This window comes from Gallinula chloropus (assembly GCF_964237585.1).
Source record: "Gallinula chloropus genome assembly, chromosome: 2".
Taxonomy (NCBI): domain Eukaryota; kingdom Metazoa; phylum Chordata; class Aves; order Gruiformes; family Rallidae; genus Gallinula; species Gallinula chloropus.
This window is the reverse complement of record NC_140086.1, coordinates 74,734,251-74,755,030: the sequence shown is the minus strand read 5'-3', so window position 1 is coordinate 74,755,030 and position 20,780 is coordinate 74,734,251. Positions and strand designations below refer to the sequence as shown.

The 20,780-nt window shown below is 45.4% G+C and overlaps 1 protein-coding gene across 1 annotated transcript in view; it reads right to left on the bottom strand.

The window, feature by feature from the left end:
• Positions 1–7,361: 7,361 nt before the first annotated feature.
• Positions 7,362–20,780, bottom strand: part of FIGNL1 (fidgetin like 1) — a gene marked incomplete at both ends in the record, with an annotated part of 60,436 nt that continues 47,017 nt past the window's right edge. The window contains 3 exons of the mRNA XM_084260628.1: positions 7,362–9,442; positions 12,384–13,057; positions 18,111–18,322. Of these exons, the coding sequence (XP_084116754.1) occupies positions 7,362–9,442; positions 12,384–13,057; positions 18,111–18,322 (2,967 nt within the window). The remainder of the gene's footprint in view (positions 9,443–12,383; positions 13,058–18,110; positions 18,323–20,780) is intronic.

The following is a 20,780-nucleotide window of genomic DNA, read 5'->3' as shown; positions in this document are numbered from 1 at the left end:
TTCTGGGACTTGTGTCAAGCACATCAGGAGAAGGTCCCTGCACCGCTGAGTAAGAGCACTGCCAGATGTTCCACCCTCTTACAACAGCACTAATGATTTTTACTCATGAGGACACGAAGAGAGTGACAAATGCCATTTGCTATAAACCAAAACTCAAATGCATTGAGACTGTTGAAATAACTGGACTCACCTCCTGTTTCCTACCTCCTATGTACCTACATTACGATGCATTTTCAGGATCTTCAACCTGGGACACCACTCTCATCTGTTCATTTACTCTGCCATTAAAATTCCTACGATCAAGGATCAGTTTCAATGAAAACGTGCTGCATCAGGATTTCCACCTCTTTCCCAACCCCAGTCTCAGTGCAGCCTGAGACACGAGGCAGAAGCAACCTTTACAAATCCTGTCGTTGTTAATAGGGAGTTCTAGAGATGTCTGGCTGGTTTTCACAGCTCTCCCAAAAAAAGATCTCCTTAAAAATCAAAGCCCACCCAACAAATCAACAATGATCCTTAATTAAAATGCCAGCAACAAGTCATTAATGCTGGACACGAAACAAGGAAACACAACTTTTTCTACCCTTGGACTTTCCTTAAGAAGCTGGGTGGACTTCTTTGGGAAAAGATCTCCATCTGGTGGCAGCCTATAAAAAAAATCAAGTCAGCGCCACAGAGGTGCCGCTTTCCTTGCAAAGGCTGCTGGTGCTACACACCGAGCCCCTTTGCTGCGGGTCATGTTTATCTCCGTAAATTTCTCAGCTTTGTAAAGTTGAGGCACCTTTTAGTCCTGCTAAGCCTGTCCTGCAAGGGATCTTTTAGTCTCGCGAATTTTGTCCTGTATGAGTGTCTAACAAAAGCATGTGAGTTCATCTGGCTCACAATTTTCCTGCTGACTGCGCTGGGGGTGGGGGGAAGACACCCCCAGGCTGCGGATGAAGAGAAGCAGCAGTACTATCGCCACCTGCATCTGCAAGCAGAGGTGTCCAGGACATTAGCACTCACCTACAGACAAAGGCTATATCCCTCCACAGCGATATAAATATGGGGGGGGGGGGGGGTGGGGGGGTGGGTATTCCTTTTCCGTTGCTGTAAGGGCAGTAAGACTCTTAAAGGATATAGGTTTGGGTTTTTTATGGTGGTCATGTTACACAGACAAAAGGTAACCTTCTCTGGTACAAATTGTCCCTACTCTGAGGTCACTGGCAGAGGTGGTTGCACTGTTGTAACTATGTGGGGAATTGTACTACCAAAGCTATTCCTAAAAGCATATGAGAAAGTGTTTTCATGAATGAAACTCCAAGCAGCAGCCCCCAGCATGCTCAAGTCTGTCCCCTGAGAGACACTTACAGACAGAGAGTTACTGTGTATTTTTAGCAGATGACAGCAAAAGTCTCTGAAAATTTAATCTTGAGTTCTCTTGCTTTTCTTTGGTCTAAAACTTCTAGTTTGGGAATGACTTCTGATACCACAATGTTTTAATTATCACATTTAATTATTTTCAGTCAACTCCAAGCCTGACTGTCATAAGGCATTAAGCAGGGTGAAACCTTGCAAATTTATCATTAAGATCCCTGAAAACAATCACCAGCGATGTTCTGACAATAACAGACTAATTACAGAACCTGGGAAACAATTAGCTATTACCTCCTCCCTTGCCACTACAAGAGTATTTTCCACCTCTTCCTTCTCTACAGTTGTAGCCACACCAGCCCAGAGTGTTTGTGACCTTCTTCAAAGTAAAGTTTTTCTTTTTTCCAATTTTATGTCGTCACAGCTAAACATATGCTTTTATACAACATGAAGCCGTTCACATATTGAAAAAAAAATCACTGTTGCTGAAATAACTTCAAAATATGCATGTTATTTGCATCGTTACATGTATGTCAATTCCCCACAACAATTTCCAAATCTTTCTGTTGATTCTTTTTGAATTTTCTCCCTTTTTGATAGGTGCAGCTGTCACCAGAAAAAAAATTCTCAATAATCTAAGAAAAATCAGGAGTGTCTATAATTCTACTTCTTCTATGATTCTTCACTATAACAGATCGACATCCATTCTGTAGTGCAAATGATCGGTGTGCATTCAAGCTCCCTATGTCAGTATCCCCCACCTCTTATTTCTTTTCTCTTCATATTTGGAAAAAGAATCCACAGGTGAAATAATAGCAATGGCCAAGGTTCTTCTTCAGAATATTGAGTTAAGTATATGGGCACAAGCTATTTCATAACAACACTTGTAAGAAATTGGGAAACCACAGTAAATTCAGAACAACTTTGCTGAAGATGACCTACAAACTGAAAAGAAAAAACAAGCCTCATGCTCCCGTGAAAGTTCAACTGCCTTCCTCCCTGGCACCCATGTTTAGTCTTTTTGCTGTGCTCCAGTTTCATTCCTTCGCACTGAGGAACACTGTCCAGTCTGGGGTATCACAATGCAGGAGAGATGTGCACCCACAGAAGCCACCTGAAGTCTAACTAACAGGACACTGTTAAAAAGAGTGGAAGGGTGACACTATTTAAAAGTCTAGGTAGGTAGTATTGTAATGCCAAACCACCACAGAGCTCAACTGTTTTAAGCACCTGCTGCAAAAGGGATGATTGAACATCTCCCTGTGTCTGAGCAATGAGGACAGGAGAAGACAACAAAACTGCTACATTATAGCCTGGTGCTATAACGTAGCATGATGATGAGGCATCAGGGAAGAACTTTGTCCCTCTCCAATACTGCTAGAGAGGAATCCAAGCAAGAAAGCCATTTTACCCACAGTTAACGTCAAGTATTTATGGGATCGTGTCTGCACAGCAGCATGTACCCTATACACAGTCCTGAGTGCGCTCGTTGTCATCACTGGGATGGGCAGGAACACTCAACACTAAAACCAGTTTAAATTCAAAGAGAGACCTGAGTTTTTATAAATACTGAGTCTTTTAAAGAACAAACCAGGCAAAACATGCTCTGTGTATCACAAAATGTAACCTATACTTTTAAAAATTTATATGAATTAATAACTCTACATGAAGTGAGAATTTGAGGATTTCTTAAGAGTTCTTTGCAGACTTACAACTCTGTGATAAAGCAACTTGGGCTTCACATGTGAGCCAAGATTATGTGCAGTTTCTGACCTAATTAAACCAAAACCAGGTATTAGAGATCGATTAGTACTGCAAATGCCTGTAAGGCACCGCACCCTACGTGACTGTTTCTCTGCAGGCAAGATAAAGATTGGTAATAAAATATGGAAAAGGCTAAGATATCCAGGCTTTGGGAATTGTATGTCAGTACCTTCACTAAGCACTGCAGTCACGTGAATTGTTCTGCTGAAGGCATCTGTGTTGGGTGTGGGTCTGAAGGTTTTGGTTGGGGGGAGCTTCAGGGGTGATGTCCAATGGGAAGAGGTCAGGGTCTGCCCTGTGCCAGACACAGCAGGTTCCAACAGCCCCATGGTGGAACAGATACCCACACGTGGAGCAGATATACCATCAACAGCCCATGCTGGAGCAGATGGATATTCCTGAAGAAACGTGGGCCATGGAGTACCCACACCAGAGCAGAGGGGAAAACATGAAGGGGAAGGAGCTGCAGTGAGAAACTGCTAGGTACTGACCATTGTCCCCACCCCCTTGCACCCTGTGTCAGCAGAGTGGGAGAGCTGGGAATGAAGTCGAGTCTGGGACAGCAGGGAGGAAAGGTGTTTCAATGTTTGTCTTTTCCTGTTTCTCACTACCCAAATCTCTTTCAATCAGCAATAAATTAGATTTTCCCAAGCTGAGTCAGTTTTGCCCGCAATGGTAACTGGTGAGCCAACTTCCTGTCTTTATCTCCACCCACAATCTCTCTCATCCTATTTTACTTCCCCATCTCACTGAGGAGGGGGAGTGAGTGAGGGGCTGGGTGGGCAGCTGGCTGTTGGCCAAGGTTAACCTGACTGAGCATGGCTTTAGGTAAGAAAACTTTTCATGAACTTTCTTTTGAAACTCCCCAAAGCCAGAGCTGTCATTTAGATTTCAAAGGAATGCAAATGAAGACAACTGCAAACATTATTTGTACAGTACAGCTACAGTTCAAAGCATCTTCTAAGTCTCAGTAAATGTAAGACCAAGCCCTCACTGCCACAGGAAAAGTGTGTGTGTGTGGGGGGGGGGGTTATTTGTTTGGTGTTTTTTTCTTCCAATGACATGTTGGCTTGAGAGTAGTTCCATAATTTCTATTAGAAAACCAGGAATTGCCTGATTTCAACAGGACAGTCTTACTGCAGCTCTGAGAGGCCAGTCTAGTTTTCATTCACTTGCCATTAGCAGGTGATGATCATTGCTGCTTCATCAGCTTTTTACCGACTTGTGTTCTGCGGCCTTCTGGAAATGAGAATTCATCTGGGGATTTCATACCGCTCTGAGACAATTTAGCTAACTCCAATACAAGATGCACTGAGAAAATGAAGAGTCTGAATTGCCTTGATTATTAATAAGACCTCACCTTCCCAGGACTGCAATTATTTACCTTCAAGAGAAACGAAGAGATTGCACACCGAATATTGCTGAACCACAAAACCAGGGGAGAGTCCTGCATTTCTTCTTACACAGTTCAGCCAGCCAAAAAGAATAAATAATGAAGCACATCCGTTTCTGCATACACTAAACAGATCCATTAAAGTGGATTTATCTGCACCATTTCCCTTAAATTACAATCATGCCCTACTTCTGTGCAATTTTCTGTATTTTGTGAAATTACGCTGCCGGCGATCTAATCTCTTGTCTGGGGGCACCGTTACAGCAGGTTATGGAGCACATAGTGGGCTGATATTGGAAGTCCTGCTGACTGGGGAGTCCTGCAACAAAGCCTGCATCTTGCTAGATGGCTGAAGAGATAGCTGTAATACCCACATCATTACTGGGGGAAAAAAATAAAGAATAATAATAATAAAAAAAGAATAAACTTTACCTAATGTTGCCCTTCAGTGTTTCTGTGTGTTTTCTAAAACAAAAGCATGTCCATGTAATTCAATGTAAGTAGAAGGAAGAATACTCTGGCCCGATGCTGTAGTTCTACCTCTTACCTCTTTCTCAAGTTCCACTTTGCACAAGACAAACATAGCAGCAGGGCCTTTTCTCTCCCTGTCCCTGTCATTTTAGGAGGCATTTTATTCTCCATCACCATGTGCATTCTCAGTAGTCCTGTCAGTAAAGCCATTTCTGTTAGAATATGAATATTCAGATACATAGATGAGCACACTATGCTCACATAGCATATCAGGATAAATCCCATCATGAATAAGGCAATTATTTAATCATACATAAGAGTTTTGTTGCCCTTGAAGTTTTACTAAACAACTAAAATTCTCTGGGGTTTTCACTCACCTGCCTGAAGAAAGTTTTTAAGGAAAATGCTTTCATTAGGATTGGACACCTGCCTGGAGAGGTCAAAAAAAATCTTACCAAGTACATGTTTATAGCTCTCCAAGACTGAACTCATAAGAGCAAATTTAACCTCATCATCTTTACCCAAGTGGCAGAAAAGTCAATCTGTTTGGAGCACATCATGCACTTATTCTTACAAAATTATCTAATTACTTTCACTATTTCAAAAGCTGAGGTAAATCCCTATACCTAAATTTTTAGATATCTGAGAAGCAATTTTAAGACATACCAGACTTCACTAAAAATTAAGAACTGACTTTTTTACTGTTTAAATCAGGATGAGCTCTAAGAAACACCAAGCCTTCCAAATTACTCTGAACACGAGGTGTGCTGTAGTCTCAGAGCCCCTGTAGTTCAAAAATGGCTTTAGAAAAATGCTCAACAGTATTTACCCATTTTTAGAAAATTCCAAGTGCAATTAGTTTTTAAGCTCTCAGTTTTCCCCAGTAGGAGAAGAAAAAGTGCCCTGGAGAAACCGAAAACAAAGCAGAGACCCCACTGCAGCCAGCTCTGCCACGCTAACAAAAGCTTTCATTTTCCATTCGGGGACAGCTCGGTCCAGCCTGGGTGAGGACAGGTTATGTCAACAAAAGGCTGTGCATTTCTGTTTCTTAGGTAAGGACACCACAGGCAAGCTGTCTACAAATTTCACTAGAATATTTTTTAAGGAGTAGAGGAACCCAGTTGATGTTGAGACATGGGGTTTTCCTTCCTGGCCACTACAGCCCAGTCTGGTGCCTCTCAGACTGGGGCTTCTCCCATCTGTTCAATGGATGTGGTTGTTGCTGGGTTTGCCTTCAGGACCAGCCAGGAGTGAGGCTGAGAGCCCAATCCAAAGGTGAATACACACACCAAGATGAGGACACCGAGTGAGCAGTGCCTTTACACAGCAAATGAGCTCAAATAAATCCAACAACACAGCCCCATCTTGTCCCTCATCTTGAACCAAACAGCACTCAAGTTCACCAGGGAAACACGCAAGCACCACACACCCCAGCTACACAAGACCACCACACTCAGGGAGCCTTTGACCATTCACCATGGGTTCATCTAAAATCCATACTGACCTGAGCCCCCTTGCCCTGCCACTGGCTCATACCTGGGCTCTTTCCAGGTGCTGGCCTCCTCCTACTTACCAGCAAGTCCAACATGAAGTTTGCCAGTGAGTTTCATGACCTCACGTGCCCCAGGATCTCTACAGTACCTGGCCCTAAACACACTGGCCCCTACAACCCATGGGCCCTTCTCCAGCTGCAGGTGCCCAGACCTCCTGATAACACAGAGACACAGCAGAGAAAGCAAGATCAAGCAGAAAATCATCAGAAAAAGGATTTAATAAGAAGCTGGGACAGACTGCACTGACATGGTACAGGGTTGTCAGACATCACTACTTACATGAGACCATCCCTTTATCCACCCTCCTAATCTTCCCATATCCACCCTGATGCTCTCCTTCCTCTACTCCTGTTTCTTCCCAAATAATGCACTCCTAACTACTTTTCCCCATCAGTCCTGGGTTTGCTACATCCCCACCCAAAATTTATGTTTCTGATGACATTACCTGTGGGCCCCCTAGCATGGCACTAATGATACAGCGCAGTGGGCCTTAGAAGATTCCCCCCCTACATTCTCAATTCTATGTGAGGTTTGACCATCTTCCTCTTCAACATCAGTGAAATTCATCCATCTTTCACAGATGCCATCTGTAATTTTTGTCAGCTTCTCACTGTTACTTGTGTTCAGAGGTTTCTCATACTGTAACCTGCAGTTTTTCGTAGTCCTTTCAGCTGGCTAAACCTCAGGCCAGGGCCTAGTCACCCTCCTGCATAACACAGGAAGATTTATTTCCAAAACAGAAACAAAATGACAAGCAGACACCCAAGTTATGCCTTTAATGTGTGACAGGGTTAAAGAAATGTTTCAGTGAAACAGTTACGATGCAGTTATCTACCACAGCCAAATGTCTGGTTCCAGGTTTCATACAGCTGTAGGTCCTTCGAGGAGACGCTGGGCCGCACGGTTCTGAAGGCACTCTCAAAGTCCAGGAAGGCAATAGGCCGTACTTGGTCTGGCATGATGGTGGTGATGTCCGTGGACTGAAGGCTGCGGATAGGGCCCAGAGAAGCTTCTCGGCAGAGCTGTGTCATGTCTGCCCCAGAAAACCCGTTTGATTTCTTAACTATGAGTTCTATTTCCTCTTCATTTAGAGAGCAGTGCTCCTTTGACATGAGACGCGTAACAATCTGCTTCCTAGCCGAGGCTTCTGGAAGAGGGATGTACAGCCTCTTCACCAGTCTCCTCCGGGCAGCCTCATCGATTTCTTGGGGCCGGTTTGTTGCTCCAACCACTAGAATACGATCTTCAGAGGAGGTTGTTGCCCCGTCTAACTGGACCAGAAATTCAGTTTTTATTCTTCTTGACGACTCGTGCTCTCCATCTCCACGCTGAGACAAAAGGGAATCAATTTCATCGATGAAAATCACTGCTGGCTGCTGACATCGCGCCACAGCAAACAGCGCGCGGACCATCTTCTCTCCCTCACCTACCCACTTGGAAGTCAGAGAAGAAGCACTGATGCTAAAAAAAGTCGCTCCAGACTGGCAGGCGATGCACTTGCCTATGAGAGTCTTGCCAGTCCCAGGGGGGCCAAAGAGAAGAATCCCTTTAGGAGGACCACGTAGCCCAGTGAAGATGTCTGGCCTCAGCATCGGCCAGACTACTATTTCTTTTATGGTAGCTTTAGCAAACTCAACTCCGGCAATGTCATCCCAGTTGACAGGAGGCCCATGGTCCATGATCTCATGCATAATGAGCTCAACCATTTTTGGTTCGATGTTTTTCAGTCGCTCATCTAAAGGCAGCGACGGATCTGTTGGTCCCCTCGCGTGAGGTTTACACTGTGCTCCTCCGTTTTCGTTTCCATCTTGCTTTGGAACTGGAGGAACGAACTTGCCAAACGGCCCCCGAGATCTGCCTGCACCCAGTGATTTTTTTACACCTCCGTATGAGGAGACTGGTGCCCGCTGGGGTAGGTTTTGAGCTTTCTTTTGCTGATCCACCCACAGCTGTTCTTTTGCAGTTCTAAAAGCAGGAACGCCTGTGTCTTCATTTCTGTTTCTATTCCCTGAAGAACCACTGGTTTCTGTACTCATGGGAGCCTGGCATGGAGCAAGGCTAGGAATCACCATGCTGCCTTCCTCAGGCAGACCATAAAACACTTTTCTTTTTCCAGAACTGGAGGACCATGCAGGTACAACTGACTGATTGAAAAGAGACAGATTTTGTCCTTCACAACCATTACTTGACATTTTCAGAGAACTACTTGTTGCTTCTTTACTTCCAAATAGTGGAGTTGCTTGGAAACCTGTAAGAACCTGTTTGTTTAAGGAGGAGGAAGAGGCAGGAAGTGCATCTGAAGTTTTGGTCACAGGAGGCACCCCGCTTTGAAGAGACTTTGAAGACGAGGGCTGCTCAATGAGCTCTGGTCCCAGACTTGCACGTTTTGCTGAGCCAGCACAGAGCTCGGTCTCTCTGGCACTGCTGCAGATACTCAGTTTAGGAAGTCCTGGAGTGGCAGAGGCACTGACCCCTTTATCAGCCAGTACACAGGCATCTGTTGGTGCCATCTGAGAGCTCTGGAAATTTTTGCCAGCCTGCATTCTCTCTTGCACGCACTTTAATTCAAATACATTATCTGTTGTCAAGGCAGATTGCCACTTGTCACTGTCATTTTGCTGACACTTTGCCAAAGTCAAAATGTTTTCAGCATAGTTATTCAAGCCGGTCTCTGTGTTGTCAGAGTCAATAATTGCAGAGTATTTCTCTGCGTATTTTTTAAACAGGTTGGCAGCACAGACCTGAGAGATCTCAGAGTTTGCCCATGCATACTGAATACGCAGGATTTTGGCACGGTATTCATCTGCCTTCTGTCCGGGTGTGCAGGTGCCAGAGGTAAGAGCGAAGTAACTTCTCTGCCAGTCGCTCAGGTGCACGGCGCTGTGCGTGGGGGTTTCCATCACTGACACTGAAACAAACAGAAAATACCTGCTGTTATAAAATGCACTGCAGATACTGACTTTGGCTGCTTTCCCCCTTCCCTAAAGACATATATAGGAAAACATACATTATTTTCATTGTGACAAATAGTGCAGTAGATCTTGCAAGCTACTTTAGCCAGTCTGCATACTTTACCACTTCCAAAAAAGCAATCCGTGTTGTGGTATAGAGCCATTTAGACTGAGGTTCTCTTTTCTTCCTTGTTGAAAGAAAAAAAAACAAGGAGAAAGAATAAAAAAAAGAAAAAAAAAAAGAAAAAAAAGAGTTTGCTTCTAACCAGAGGTCTCCTGGGGAGGTAACTAGACTGCAAAGAATGATAACAGATGGCCAAAGAAAAAACTGGCCTTGTTAAATGAAATAACCAGTGCTTTCACTCTTATTTGACAGAATACGGAACAGTGCAGAGGCGGACAGATTACACATCACTGTCAGAACGATGAAAGTTATTACAGTGATGGCAATAAAAGTGAAACAATGAAGCTAATAAATAAAACTATATGCAAAGTCTGTAAGGGGAGGGAAAAGTGGAATGAGTGAACCTGAATTTAGTAAACTTTCAGATTAAGAAAATATTTACAGATTCATATCAAATGTTCAAAACTATTTATTCCATTTAGTTCATACTAAAGCCTCCCTATTTTATACTTTAAAGGAAAAAAGGTCTTGTGTGTTTAAAGTGATGTCTGTTTCTCAGGTTTAGAAAGCAGAATTTAAATTCCTTCAGCCATTTTGTAGTTAAAGAAATAGCAGAGATGACACTTGGCTAGGAAGGGGCGTCTTGCCAGGCTTGAAAAGATATGCTCATGTTTACGATGTATTTTCAGTTGGATGAGGAGGTCGTTGCAGATCCCTTCCAACTGAAATATTCTGCTCCAATTTCAAACAAGTCTTTCTCTGAGACCTATCGTGTGCAGAAGTATTTCTGGCAATGTCAGGAATTTGTGGTCTCAGAAGAGACACGGGCACAGGCAAAATTAGAGGAAGCCACCCGAGGCTCGACGGGGTTTGAGGAAAGCTCGTAACACACAGTAATTCTGATCTTCTAATCTATCCACAAGAGAAACACATCTAATACATGAAATGACCAAAATGCATCAAATTCTAATTCTACTTCAATCTGTACTGCAAATTCCAGCCAGAGAATATTTAAAATAAAAACTGTGAAAGTGGAGGTCCATATATTCTGCACCCCTTCCAACAGAGCATGAGTGAACTTGCAATCTTCTTCTGAATCAGGCACAGGCTATGTATGAGTGCAGCTCTGTAGTGCTGTTTAGAAAAGTCAAAACACCTTACACCTGAAAAGTCGGTGCCTTTACATGGGAAGTCAATATATAAAAAAAAAACAAAAAACAGAGAAAAAATACAACAAAACCAGTATCTCCTCTGAAAAATTATTACCAACTTTTGCATCATGAGAAATCCTACCAAATGAGGTGCAAATTCCCACCATAATCCACCCGTGGATGAGCACCAGGTGAACAGGGGATGGGAGGCTGCAGCCTTTTGTTTCTCTTCTTTGAACAACCACTAAACAACAAACTAAATGACTGTCACTGTGCACATAACTTTTTTGTAACTATTGAACCAAAACCATCTTATGAAAGACAAAAGCTAAGTTCAGAAAAAGTTTAGTAGCAGGCATTTGCTCCCATGAAATATCTTCATATACTTAGATCACTCACAATATAAAATCTGAAGTTCATCAACACTTCCTAAAAATTTAGTAATCATCTTCACAGCAGTGAGGGAAAGTCATAATGAGTGAACAGTGGTGTCTAGTTTAAAATTTAAGTTTTATTTTTTATCTTAAGTATCTTCTAATCTCATATTTTCTTCTAATATCTCATTCTCTCTATCATATTCCTTTTAGTTTTCCTCATAGTCTTACTATTTTTTCCCAAAGAGATAACCAAACACATACATGGACAGTCAGTCCTTCTTCAACAGTCCAAACTGTTTCTTAAATATTGTGGGCATCATACTTTAATGTAAGTGTCTAAAGTTGGGGGCTTATCAAAGCATCAGCAATTTCTGGCAACTAGGTGCTCAGTATTAGCAAACAGAGGGGTAAGTAAATACCTGCCAAGCCACATGATGGATATCACTACATTCATACATGAATATACATACACAGACTGGTTTGGGCTGGAAGGAACCTCAAAGACCACCTAGTTCCAACCCCTCTGCCATGGGCTGGGACACTCTTCACTAGCCCAGGCTGCCCAAAGCCCCACGCAGCCTGGCCTTGAACACTGCCAGGGTGGAGCAGCCACAGCTTCTCTGGGCAGCCTGTGTCAGGGCCTCACCCCCCTCACAGGGAAGAATTTATTCCTTTTATGTAATCTAAACCTGCTTTCCTCCAGTTTAAGGCCATTACCCCTTGTCCTGTCAAACATACACATACTCATCCAACAGAAGGGGTTAGCCTGCCTGCCCACAGGCAAGTAAACTAGAAGGGAAGCCTCCCTGGCAAGGCTTAGACCTCTCCCCGCCCGCGGAGCACACGCGGGCCGACACCCTCCAGCCGGCCAGGTGCCAGGGCAGGGCCCCGCAGCTCAGGAGCCCTCACCGGCACAGCTCCAAGCAGACCAAGCCCCTTCACCGCACCGGGGGAGGGGAAGCCGAGAGCAGAGCACCGAGGCTTCCCCAGCGGCCTTCGCCCCCCGCCCCCTCGGACCGGGCTGGGCGGGCCGCCCGCGCTCATCCCTCAGGGGAGGCGCGCGCCGCGGCGGCCAACCGCCTCCAAGGGCCGGGCCCAAGCGCGCGCCGCTCGGAGCCTGCGGCGAAGGCCGGGGGACAGCGAGGCGCCGAAGCGGGGAGCAGGGAAGGGTCCTGCAGCGCGGCGGGACAAAATCTCTCCCCCCGCTCCCGGCTCGTCCCTCACCGCGCACACACCCACCACACACCGGCCACAGCCGAGCCGGCAGCCTCAGCAGATCCCGCGCCCGCCGACGCCAGAGGCCCCGCCCTCTCCCGCCCACCAATCGAGTAACAGAGCCTTGGGAGGCGCAGCCAATCAGGGACCGGAAGGGCGGGAGGAGTGGAAGTGGGAGAGGCTCGCTGCGCTGACGCCATCCGCTCGGGTTTACCGGGGCTCTGGGAGGGGCGGAGGGGTGGAGAGGGAGAGAGCGGGGTCCTCACGCGGGCATGCCTGCTCCCTATTGGCTGCGTCTGGGCGCACGTCCTCCAATGGACGCGGGATCCGCGCCTTGGGGGGCGGGGCCGGCACCGCCCCCACCGCGGCGCGCGAAGGCGTCCCGCAGGGCCCGGCCTGTTCCGATGCTGGGGCCGCTCGCTCCGGCGGCTGCTCCGCGGGCTGGTGGCGAGTGTGCAGGTTTCCCGGCCATCGCCGCACGCCCGGCGGGGCTCCTGAGCTGCGGCGTGCCTGCCGGCGCCTCGGAAGGGGCCGCGGGGCAGGCGTTTGGCTGTGCAGCTCAGCGTTTCGGCGGCGGAGTTGCGGGGCGTGTTCGCGGTTCTACTGCGTGCGCAGCGGGCCCTTCCCGCGGCAGCGCGGGGATGGAAGCGCTGCTGCGAGGCCAAGGAGGCGCGCCCTTCCGCGGCTGCGGGCGAGCCGGGCTCGCTGGCCGCCCGGAACGGCCGCCTCCCGGCGCCTTACATCCCCCCTGCCGGCTCGCCGGGGGCCCTCCCTTCCCTCTGGAGGAGGCCGGGCAAGTAGCCGCCCTCTGCGCGGGGCGGGCTCCAGCGGGGACGGGCCCAAAGGCCGATTCCCGCTCGCCCGGGGAGTGCGGCAGCTGAGGTGATGGATGCGCCGGTTTAGGCTAAACCCAGGCTGCGCGGCTGTGGGGGTGTGGCCCCGGCTGGGTGCCAGGCGCCCGCCAAAGCTGCTCTATCACCCCCCTTTTCAGCCGGACAGGGGAGAAAATACCTATTGAGAGGCTCAGGAGTCGAGATAAGGGACAGGGAGCGATCGTTCCGCAGTTGGCGGCGTGGGCAGAACAGACTGGAGGCGGAGTGGCGCAGCCGCTGCGGCGGGGTGAGCAGCTGGCGCTGCCTGGTGGCCTCGGGAGCTACAGCTGCGGAGCGGGCTCCGGCGGGAGCGCAGCTCGGCCGGCGGCCTCGCAGCGCTGGCTGTGCCCTCGGGCCGGGCAGAGGGGTGAGAGGGACCGCACTGACCGTGCTCACTCACGCGGTGCCCCGGCGGCACCGCACCAAGGCTCGGATCAGCGCAGCAGCCCCGATGGCGATCGGCGCGCCGTGCTGCAGGTACACCTCGGGTAGTAACACAGGCACTGCCGTGTGGGTGCGCCTTTCATTTCCCGGCAGAAACGTTTCTTAGCTACTGGCAGGTTTTCCTTACGCATCAAGCGCGTTACACCGTTAGGGCAGGCAGCATGTTAAGCTGTCTGCTATGCGAGCTATTCGCCTAAGACCAAATTGGGCTAACATTTATAGTTTGTAACACCGCTGCCATCAAAGTTCCCCCAAGGGGTGCCTGCCCCATTTCCCTGGGGCTGCGCAGGGCCAGGGAGTGAAGGACCCTGCAGCCATGGGGCTAAAGAAACGGCCGCTGCCTTGTCCTACCTGATGCATTGGCATGACTAGGGAATCTGGACCCCTTACAAGAGCATCTAGCATAAATAAAATGGGAAAAGCTTGGTTAATAGGAAGGAAAGGCAGACAATAGTCATGGTTTTCTCTCTGTTTATTAATGTTGCCAATTAAAACCTACATGTCAGTTTACTAGGCTTCAGATACAGATTTTAAAGGAACTCAACAGCTCATAGATTGTAATAAAAAAGCACTAAACATCTGATTATTTTTCCATTTCAGACATACAGATTACAAACACTATGCAGACAATACAATTTAATCTTCCCTCACCACCACCCTGGTCTTCAGAGTTCTCAGATTTATTTCTCGTTTGCTCCTGTATTTGAGCAGTTCGAGTTTACACGTCTCAAGGTTCAGACTTCTGTTGTAAGGCAACTGCAATGTGAGTGCTACGCCTCATATACGGCATCCTTACAGGAAACAACAAGGACAGCAGCAAAGAAAAACAGCAGTCATGAACAGAATCTTGTATATAAAAGCAAGATAAAATTAGAAATTGAATAATTACAATGCAGGTCGGAGTATAATATATTAGCAATTCTTTCATAAATACATATCTTTTCAATATTTCACCATTAGTAATAAAATATATTTGTAATCTGTCATTAGTATTAAGAATGTAAATATTGTCCTAGCACTCTACTAGTTCAAGAAAAAAAAAGTATGGTTACTGAAAAAGTTAGGTTTTTCCCTCCTTCTCTAGCAGCCCCGCTGTCTCCCTTGAGGTGTGGGTATTCTACTGAAGTACAGTTGTGAGATTTTGTAACTATTACAACACCAAACAATACTAATCGGCACAGACTGTATTCGCTTTTGCATACAAGGCACAATAAATCCAGGTTCACGTATTGACTATTCATAAATACAGCATTTCTCACTCACAGGTAAGTTGCAAAGCTACAGAACAGAAACAGCACTTGTGTTCTTTCCAAAAATGTTCTTTTTGACACTTTTGTTCTTGAGTTGATTACATAGCCCAGATCTCATTTTCAGATCACCTACTATTACTCTATGAAGGAATGATCGCCTGGGGAAAAGACTGTGAGAGACTGAATACTAAGAAGACCTTAACCAGTTACATACTCAAATCATCCCAGAACTTCAGAAAAACTATAGCTGTGAACTTCAGGGTTCTGTATTGGGCTGGCTGTGCAGAAATGTAATCCCACAGGACTCGTCACTGGAGTTTGTTAGAAGATTTACTTATGTCACTTCTTTAAACAAAAATAAAGTAACTTTTACTGCATTTGTAATATTTTAAATTAACCTTTATCCTGTATTCTATGCCAAAAGGAATTTTGGTATCTGGACAGCAGCATTTTCTAAAACTGATACCCTACATGCTGAAAAATGTTTAATAAACTGTCAGTTTTGGCAACGTTTTCCCAAAAATGTCTAGAGGGACCTATGTCTACTTCTGGGCTGTTGGGAACACTTTGAGTCTCCCGGTTCTGGACGCACATCTTGCCCACGTCCCTGTTCTGCAGCAGTTTGAGGCTCACAGAGGCGTGCATCATCCACCTCTGCTCTGGTTTCCATGGAGAGGGATTTTCACCAAAATCCTCTCATGCTCAGCCTAGTGTTCCCTTACCTTGGGCATTTCTTTTCCGATACTTATTAGTCAGACTTCAATTTCAATTATAGTCACGTAAGCCAAAACCAACTCCATTTAATTTCAGTGGAATTATCCTGGATTTAGTCTACGAAAGCTTGGATCAGAATCTGATCTCTCCTCTTTTTTTTTTTTTTCCCCTGGACAGACCTGCTTATATATTTCACAAACAAAATCCTTTTCTGTCTGGTAGAGAAGGTGTAATTCTTCTGTGGCTCCTAGACTCCAGTGTTTTCATCACGTAAAAGCTGTAAAATTGTATCAGTGTGGACCGTATTTGCTTTGGGTGAACGTTGCTTCCCAAGCCATGAGAACTGAGTAATGTTGTTTTAAAAGAGAAGTATCATAACAGAGAAAGGAAACAACTGCCAGCATTCCCCCCTCTCTTCAGTCTACAGATGTATTGTGTCGTGCTACTACAGAACAACCTAATTTCATATTGGTTCTGCTATAGGCACTGATGCCGCCAACCTGATACTGTAGCTGAGAGTAGTGTCTGGCAGAGTGGCTCCGTCACCTGCTTGAATATTACTTGGCTTTGCCAGATTAATCTGTCATCCCTTGCCTCATCTGTTATCTGTGAAATTGATTCCTTAAAGGAATAGCAGTCAGCTTTCCCATCTGGGCAGGTAACATAGCCTCTGGCTAGCCTTACACAGGGGTGGTATGCCATTGCCTCCCCTAGTCGCAGAGCTTGAGCTGCTGGCAATGCAGAGCTTGGTCAGGTTTTCCTGAGTGTCAGGATCCATGAAGATCTTTCTATGCACCAGCTGCACACCCATTAATAGTCATCCTTCCTCAGTTTGCACCACAGAAACGAGGTGGTGAGAAATCACCAGAAAAAACCAACTGGTCCATAGTCAGCTTCTTTAATCCCTCCTGGAAAGCCAGTGGGTAGGAGCAGACTGTGTGCCAAGTGAAGTGTCCCAGGTGCATGCTTCATGGTCCACCTGCATCTTCCCAAATGTAGGCAGTGTACTTGCGAGGGATGGAGGAAGAAAGCTGAATAGTTGTGCAAGTTGTTCACAATGCTTTAGAAATAATACGAGCAGTGAAAGAGTAAAGCAAATGCAAATGTGGAAATGAATCCTACAGGTTGTTTTTCTTGGAGTAGCTATTTATTTTGTTCTTATTTCCATAAAAATAACTGCCTGGAATTTATGTTTTCAAAATGGCAGGAATACTTATTGAAGTCAGATATTTTTCCGGATTTTCATTTCACCTCTGCTGTACCTGCTTTCGACCGGATGACATACCAATGGTTTGTGTCAAGTGTGCATTTATTAACTTTATCTGAAGATTAATTGTTTTCCAATATTTTCGTACTCCACGTGTCACTGTTAAAGGAAGAAAACCACTGACGGGGGGGAACCACAGTGTATTTTGGGGGTTACTTCTCTTAGTTTCTATTATTATTTTAATTTGTTATCTTGTTTGACAGCTAATTTGAGAAATGATGAATTAATACTTTTGCCATCACATTTCTCAGCACATTTTGTCGAAGATTTATTATACAATGAAGTAAGCAGAATGGTAGCCACAAAAAGAAATCACAACTCTCTTTCACAGAACATGGCTTACAAATTATTTTCAAGCAATCTTTCCTTATAATAACTTCATTAAAAATACAGAACACTAGGTAGCACGTGTGTTTTGACAAAACCCCTTAAGAACGAGTATTTAAGAGGCCCCATAATGAATGACCAAAGCGAAAGCCAATAGTGAGTATAACCTATTTGCTGAGATTTGGCAAAATGGATGGTTTAAAAGCAAAGCCTTTAAGAAGAAAGTGGAGAAGCTTCCATAAGGATGGTTGTCATTCCTTTAATGTCACTCCCCCCAGTCTGGCTACATAATGAAGGAAGAAGTCTTGAAGTCCTAACTTCATTTGTGAAATTACTGCAGGAAGCGTATCATGATGTGATACTGCCCCAAATCATGGCATCATGTGTGTGCCTCTTTAGATAGCACCTGAGCAGTGTCATAACCAGGTTATTGAACTTCCCCCAACTTGAACTCATTTTGAAGCCATTGCAGTGTTAAATTAATTGGTTACAACACTTCACAGTTTCACCTGTGAAGAAAGGGGGGCTAGAGGCTAAGAGGGACAAAAGAGAGCACCCTAACCCTTCCATTTCCATTGCCTGGTTAATTAAATGCTCTTGATTGATTACAAATTGGTAAGAAATGACAGCTTGGGCCTCCATGGCTTTGTGCCGTGGGAAGATGAAGCTACAGTACAGAGAAGGAATGACTAAGGTACAGCAGAACTCGCTGGCAAGGATTTTGCTACTGCAGCTGGGCTATATAACAACAGGCTTTCTGGGTTTTTTACCTTCAGAGTTTGACTTTCCCACCTGCCCCTAAAATAAAACTTGGCAACACAGAGCGAGCCAGTTAATTACCCCCTCCTCCTCCTCCTCCTCCACTGCTGCTTCACCGCTGCTACTGCTGGTGGTGGTTTTGCTCCCATGTCTTCAGCAGATCGGTTGCCAGCTGTGAGATGTGCTGCCAGGCAAACTTGACGTGGGTGGATTCCACTGTGCGGGAGCAAACAGCGAAGCGCAGCACAAACTTCTCTCGCAGGTGGCACGGGACCAGATGAATCTTCTTGGCCTCGTTTATGCTTTTAAGAAGTGCCTTGTTTAGTTCATTTGAGCCCTGAAATCATTGCAAGTCAACAGATACAGCGATGAATTTCAGAAGTGAGTTTTGGAACATGTAAATCCCACCAAGCAGCCAAGCCCCAGTGCCACCGGTAACACGCAGCCACTTTCTCATCTCTCAGTGCTGTGCCACCAAAGGATGATAAAAAGATGACAGCGCAAGAGATCAGTTTTCAGCCACAAAGAGATTTATGGATTAACTGGAGTTTAGAAGCCGTGTTCACACGGGGCATTTGTGATGGCTGACTGCTTTTTGGGGACCTAAGGTTGTGAGCTATGTGGCATTCACCATTGCATCCATTCCATTGCACTTTTAGATCTAATCAAACCAACAGGGGAGGAAGTTTTGCAATGAACTACCCTAACATTTGTAAATCAAACCTTTCAGCCTTCACTTAAGCATGGCTGCTGGGAGAGAGTACAGGATGGAAATCTTACCCTTACTTAAGAAATAGTTAAAGCAATCTGTACCTGGCATAAGTAAGGTTCATACTATTAGTAGAAACCCTAAAAAAATTATTTGTCTCAAGTTCTACAGGAAGAATCCTACACAGTGGGGTTTTCTTGGGAGGGGGGCTGGGGATTTTAGAAATGTGGTAAACTGACCCTCCCACTGGAAGTAAAGAGTCTTCTGCATTCTGGGAACCAAAGATATAAACACTAAATATCTTGCAGAAGGTCAGAGGGACTCTACATGCATGCAGTATTGAATTTTATTTCCTTCTAGCGTACTTCACTTTCCTTGTGCTTAAACAGCTACTGTGAGGATTTCCCTTAGAGCAGCTGTATGCTCTTAGTATCAATTATCAAATAAATAAAAAAGGACTGCATGGAGGAGTACTGGTTCATTTGCAGGTTCAGCTAGTGCTCAGTCAGTGGTTTTGCTGGTTCGTGTCCATCAGCATTTGAGAATAAAACAAATGATGTCGTAAGATATTCAATAAACAGTAGTAACTTGCTTTAAATGAAAACAATGAAAGAAGGGAACCACAAAATTTTGGGATTTAGCAACACAAGATGAAGTGCTAGCTGCATGTCCTTGACAGCCTTTGTTACCTAAATTAAAATAACCCATCTGTCTAATACCAGCAGACCGAGAGATGTCTTAAGCTTTGAGGTAACAGCTTAGGATATACCATGTTGATCTTGAGCGCTATGATACTGTTCTTTGGGGGAGTATCTTAGCTGTTTTACAGCCCTGACTCTTTCTACTACACCACTGGCAGCACAGAATTGCAAGAGGTGCTAAGAGCACCTGTGCTTTCACAGCAGTGTTCTCTTACTGAACCCTGACTGCAGTAACAGAGTCACAAATGGACATGTCTGTCTGTCCAGCAGCAGTTTTGCTGCTGTAGCAGCACAGGACTTCTTGTAAACGTCCCCATCAGAAAACATGAGAGAACCTCAGACCTCCACAGTTGTGGCTTTCCTGCTTAGCCTTTTCCATATAAAACAAAGCCTAAGGGAGAGACAGTTTCCCACTGGCACTAGGGATAAATGTGTTTTTCTCATGGTTGTGGATGATCTTGGAGTTAAGAGCTGAAACCAAGTCCAAACCTTGTTGGATGTAGCACAAGCCGTTAGGGAATTTGGCCGAGAACCTGAAATTCATGGCTTAGCCTTAGGTCTTCTAGGAGGTATTTATGCAACTGGAGCGCTCCTGACTGAGAAAAGGCCCAGATTGGGTGGACTCGCACCCATTACAGGTTAGTCACTGGAGACAATGATATCCTGCTTTCTTATCAAAGGTAACCCGTCATTAAAATGATGATCCCTGCCTTTGATATGAAATGCACGGCACTAGCTTTCAGGCAGTACAAGCGGTTGTATGATGTTAATGCCCGTGGCAGGGGTGATGGGAGGGAGGAGGAAGTTTTACTCATCTTTCTTCTGTCCTACTCTCGCAGCTCCACCTAGGGGCTGCTGCGACACTGAGGTGTCACATCAGTTTGAGGGTAGCGGTGACTAATCCTCTCCCAGAGCTTTGAGACGCCAGCAGCCAGCTCTGATTGAGCCTGTCAGCTCCAATAAGACAGTATTCTCACCCCCTTGGAGAAATGACTAGCTTGACTTGTATTCATCTGCAGGCATGACAAGGAGGCCCAAAATTAACCCTTTGGCATGATACTCTTGATGAAGTAGCTTTAATATGAAAGTCATAGATTATTAGTCTGTCTGCTCAACAGTGTGAAAGGTAAAAACAAAATTAAAAGTTACAGCTAAGAAAAAAAATGGTTTCTCAAGACCAAAGGAAGGAAAAGTATTTTATATTTTTACAACTGTGCAGCATTACAGTTCAAGTCCCTCTCAGTCCTACTGTAACTACATAAAAGTTACAGGTATCCTACTTCTAAAAGGCATCTTAACACGAATTACAGAAATCACAGGGAGATTTTTGAAGGACTGATTTTAAAAAGTGAAGAAAGCTGTAGAAATAACTATAAAATGCTCTT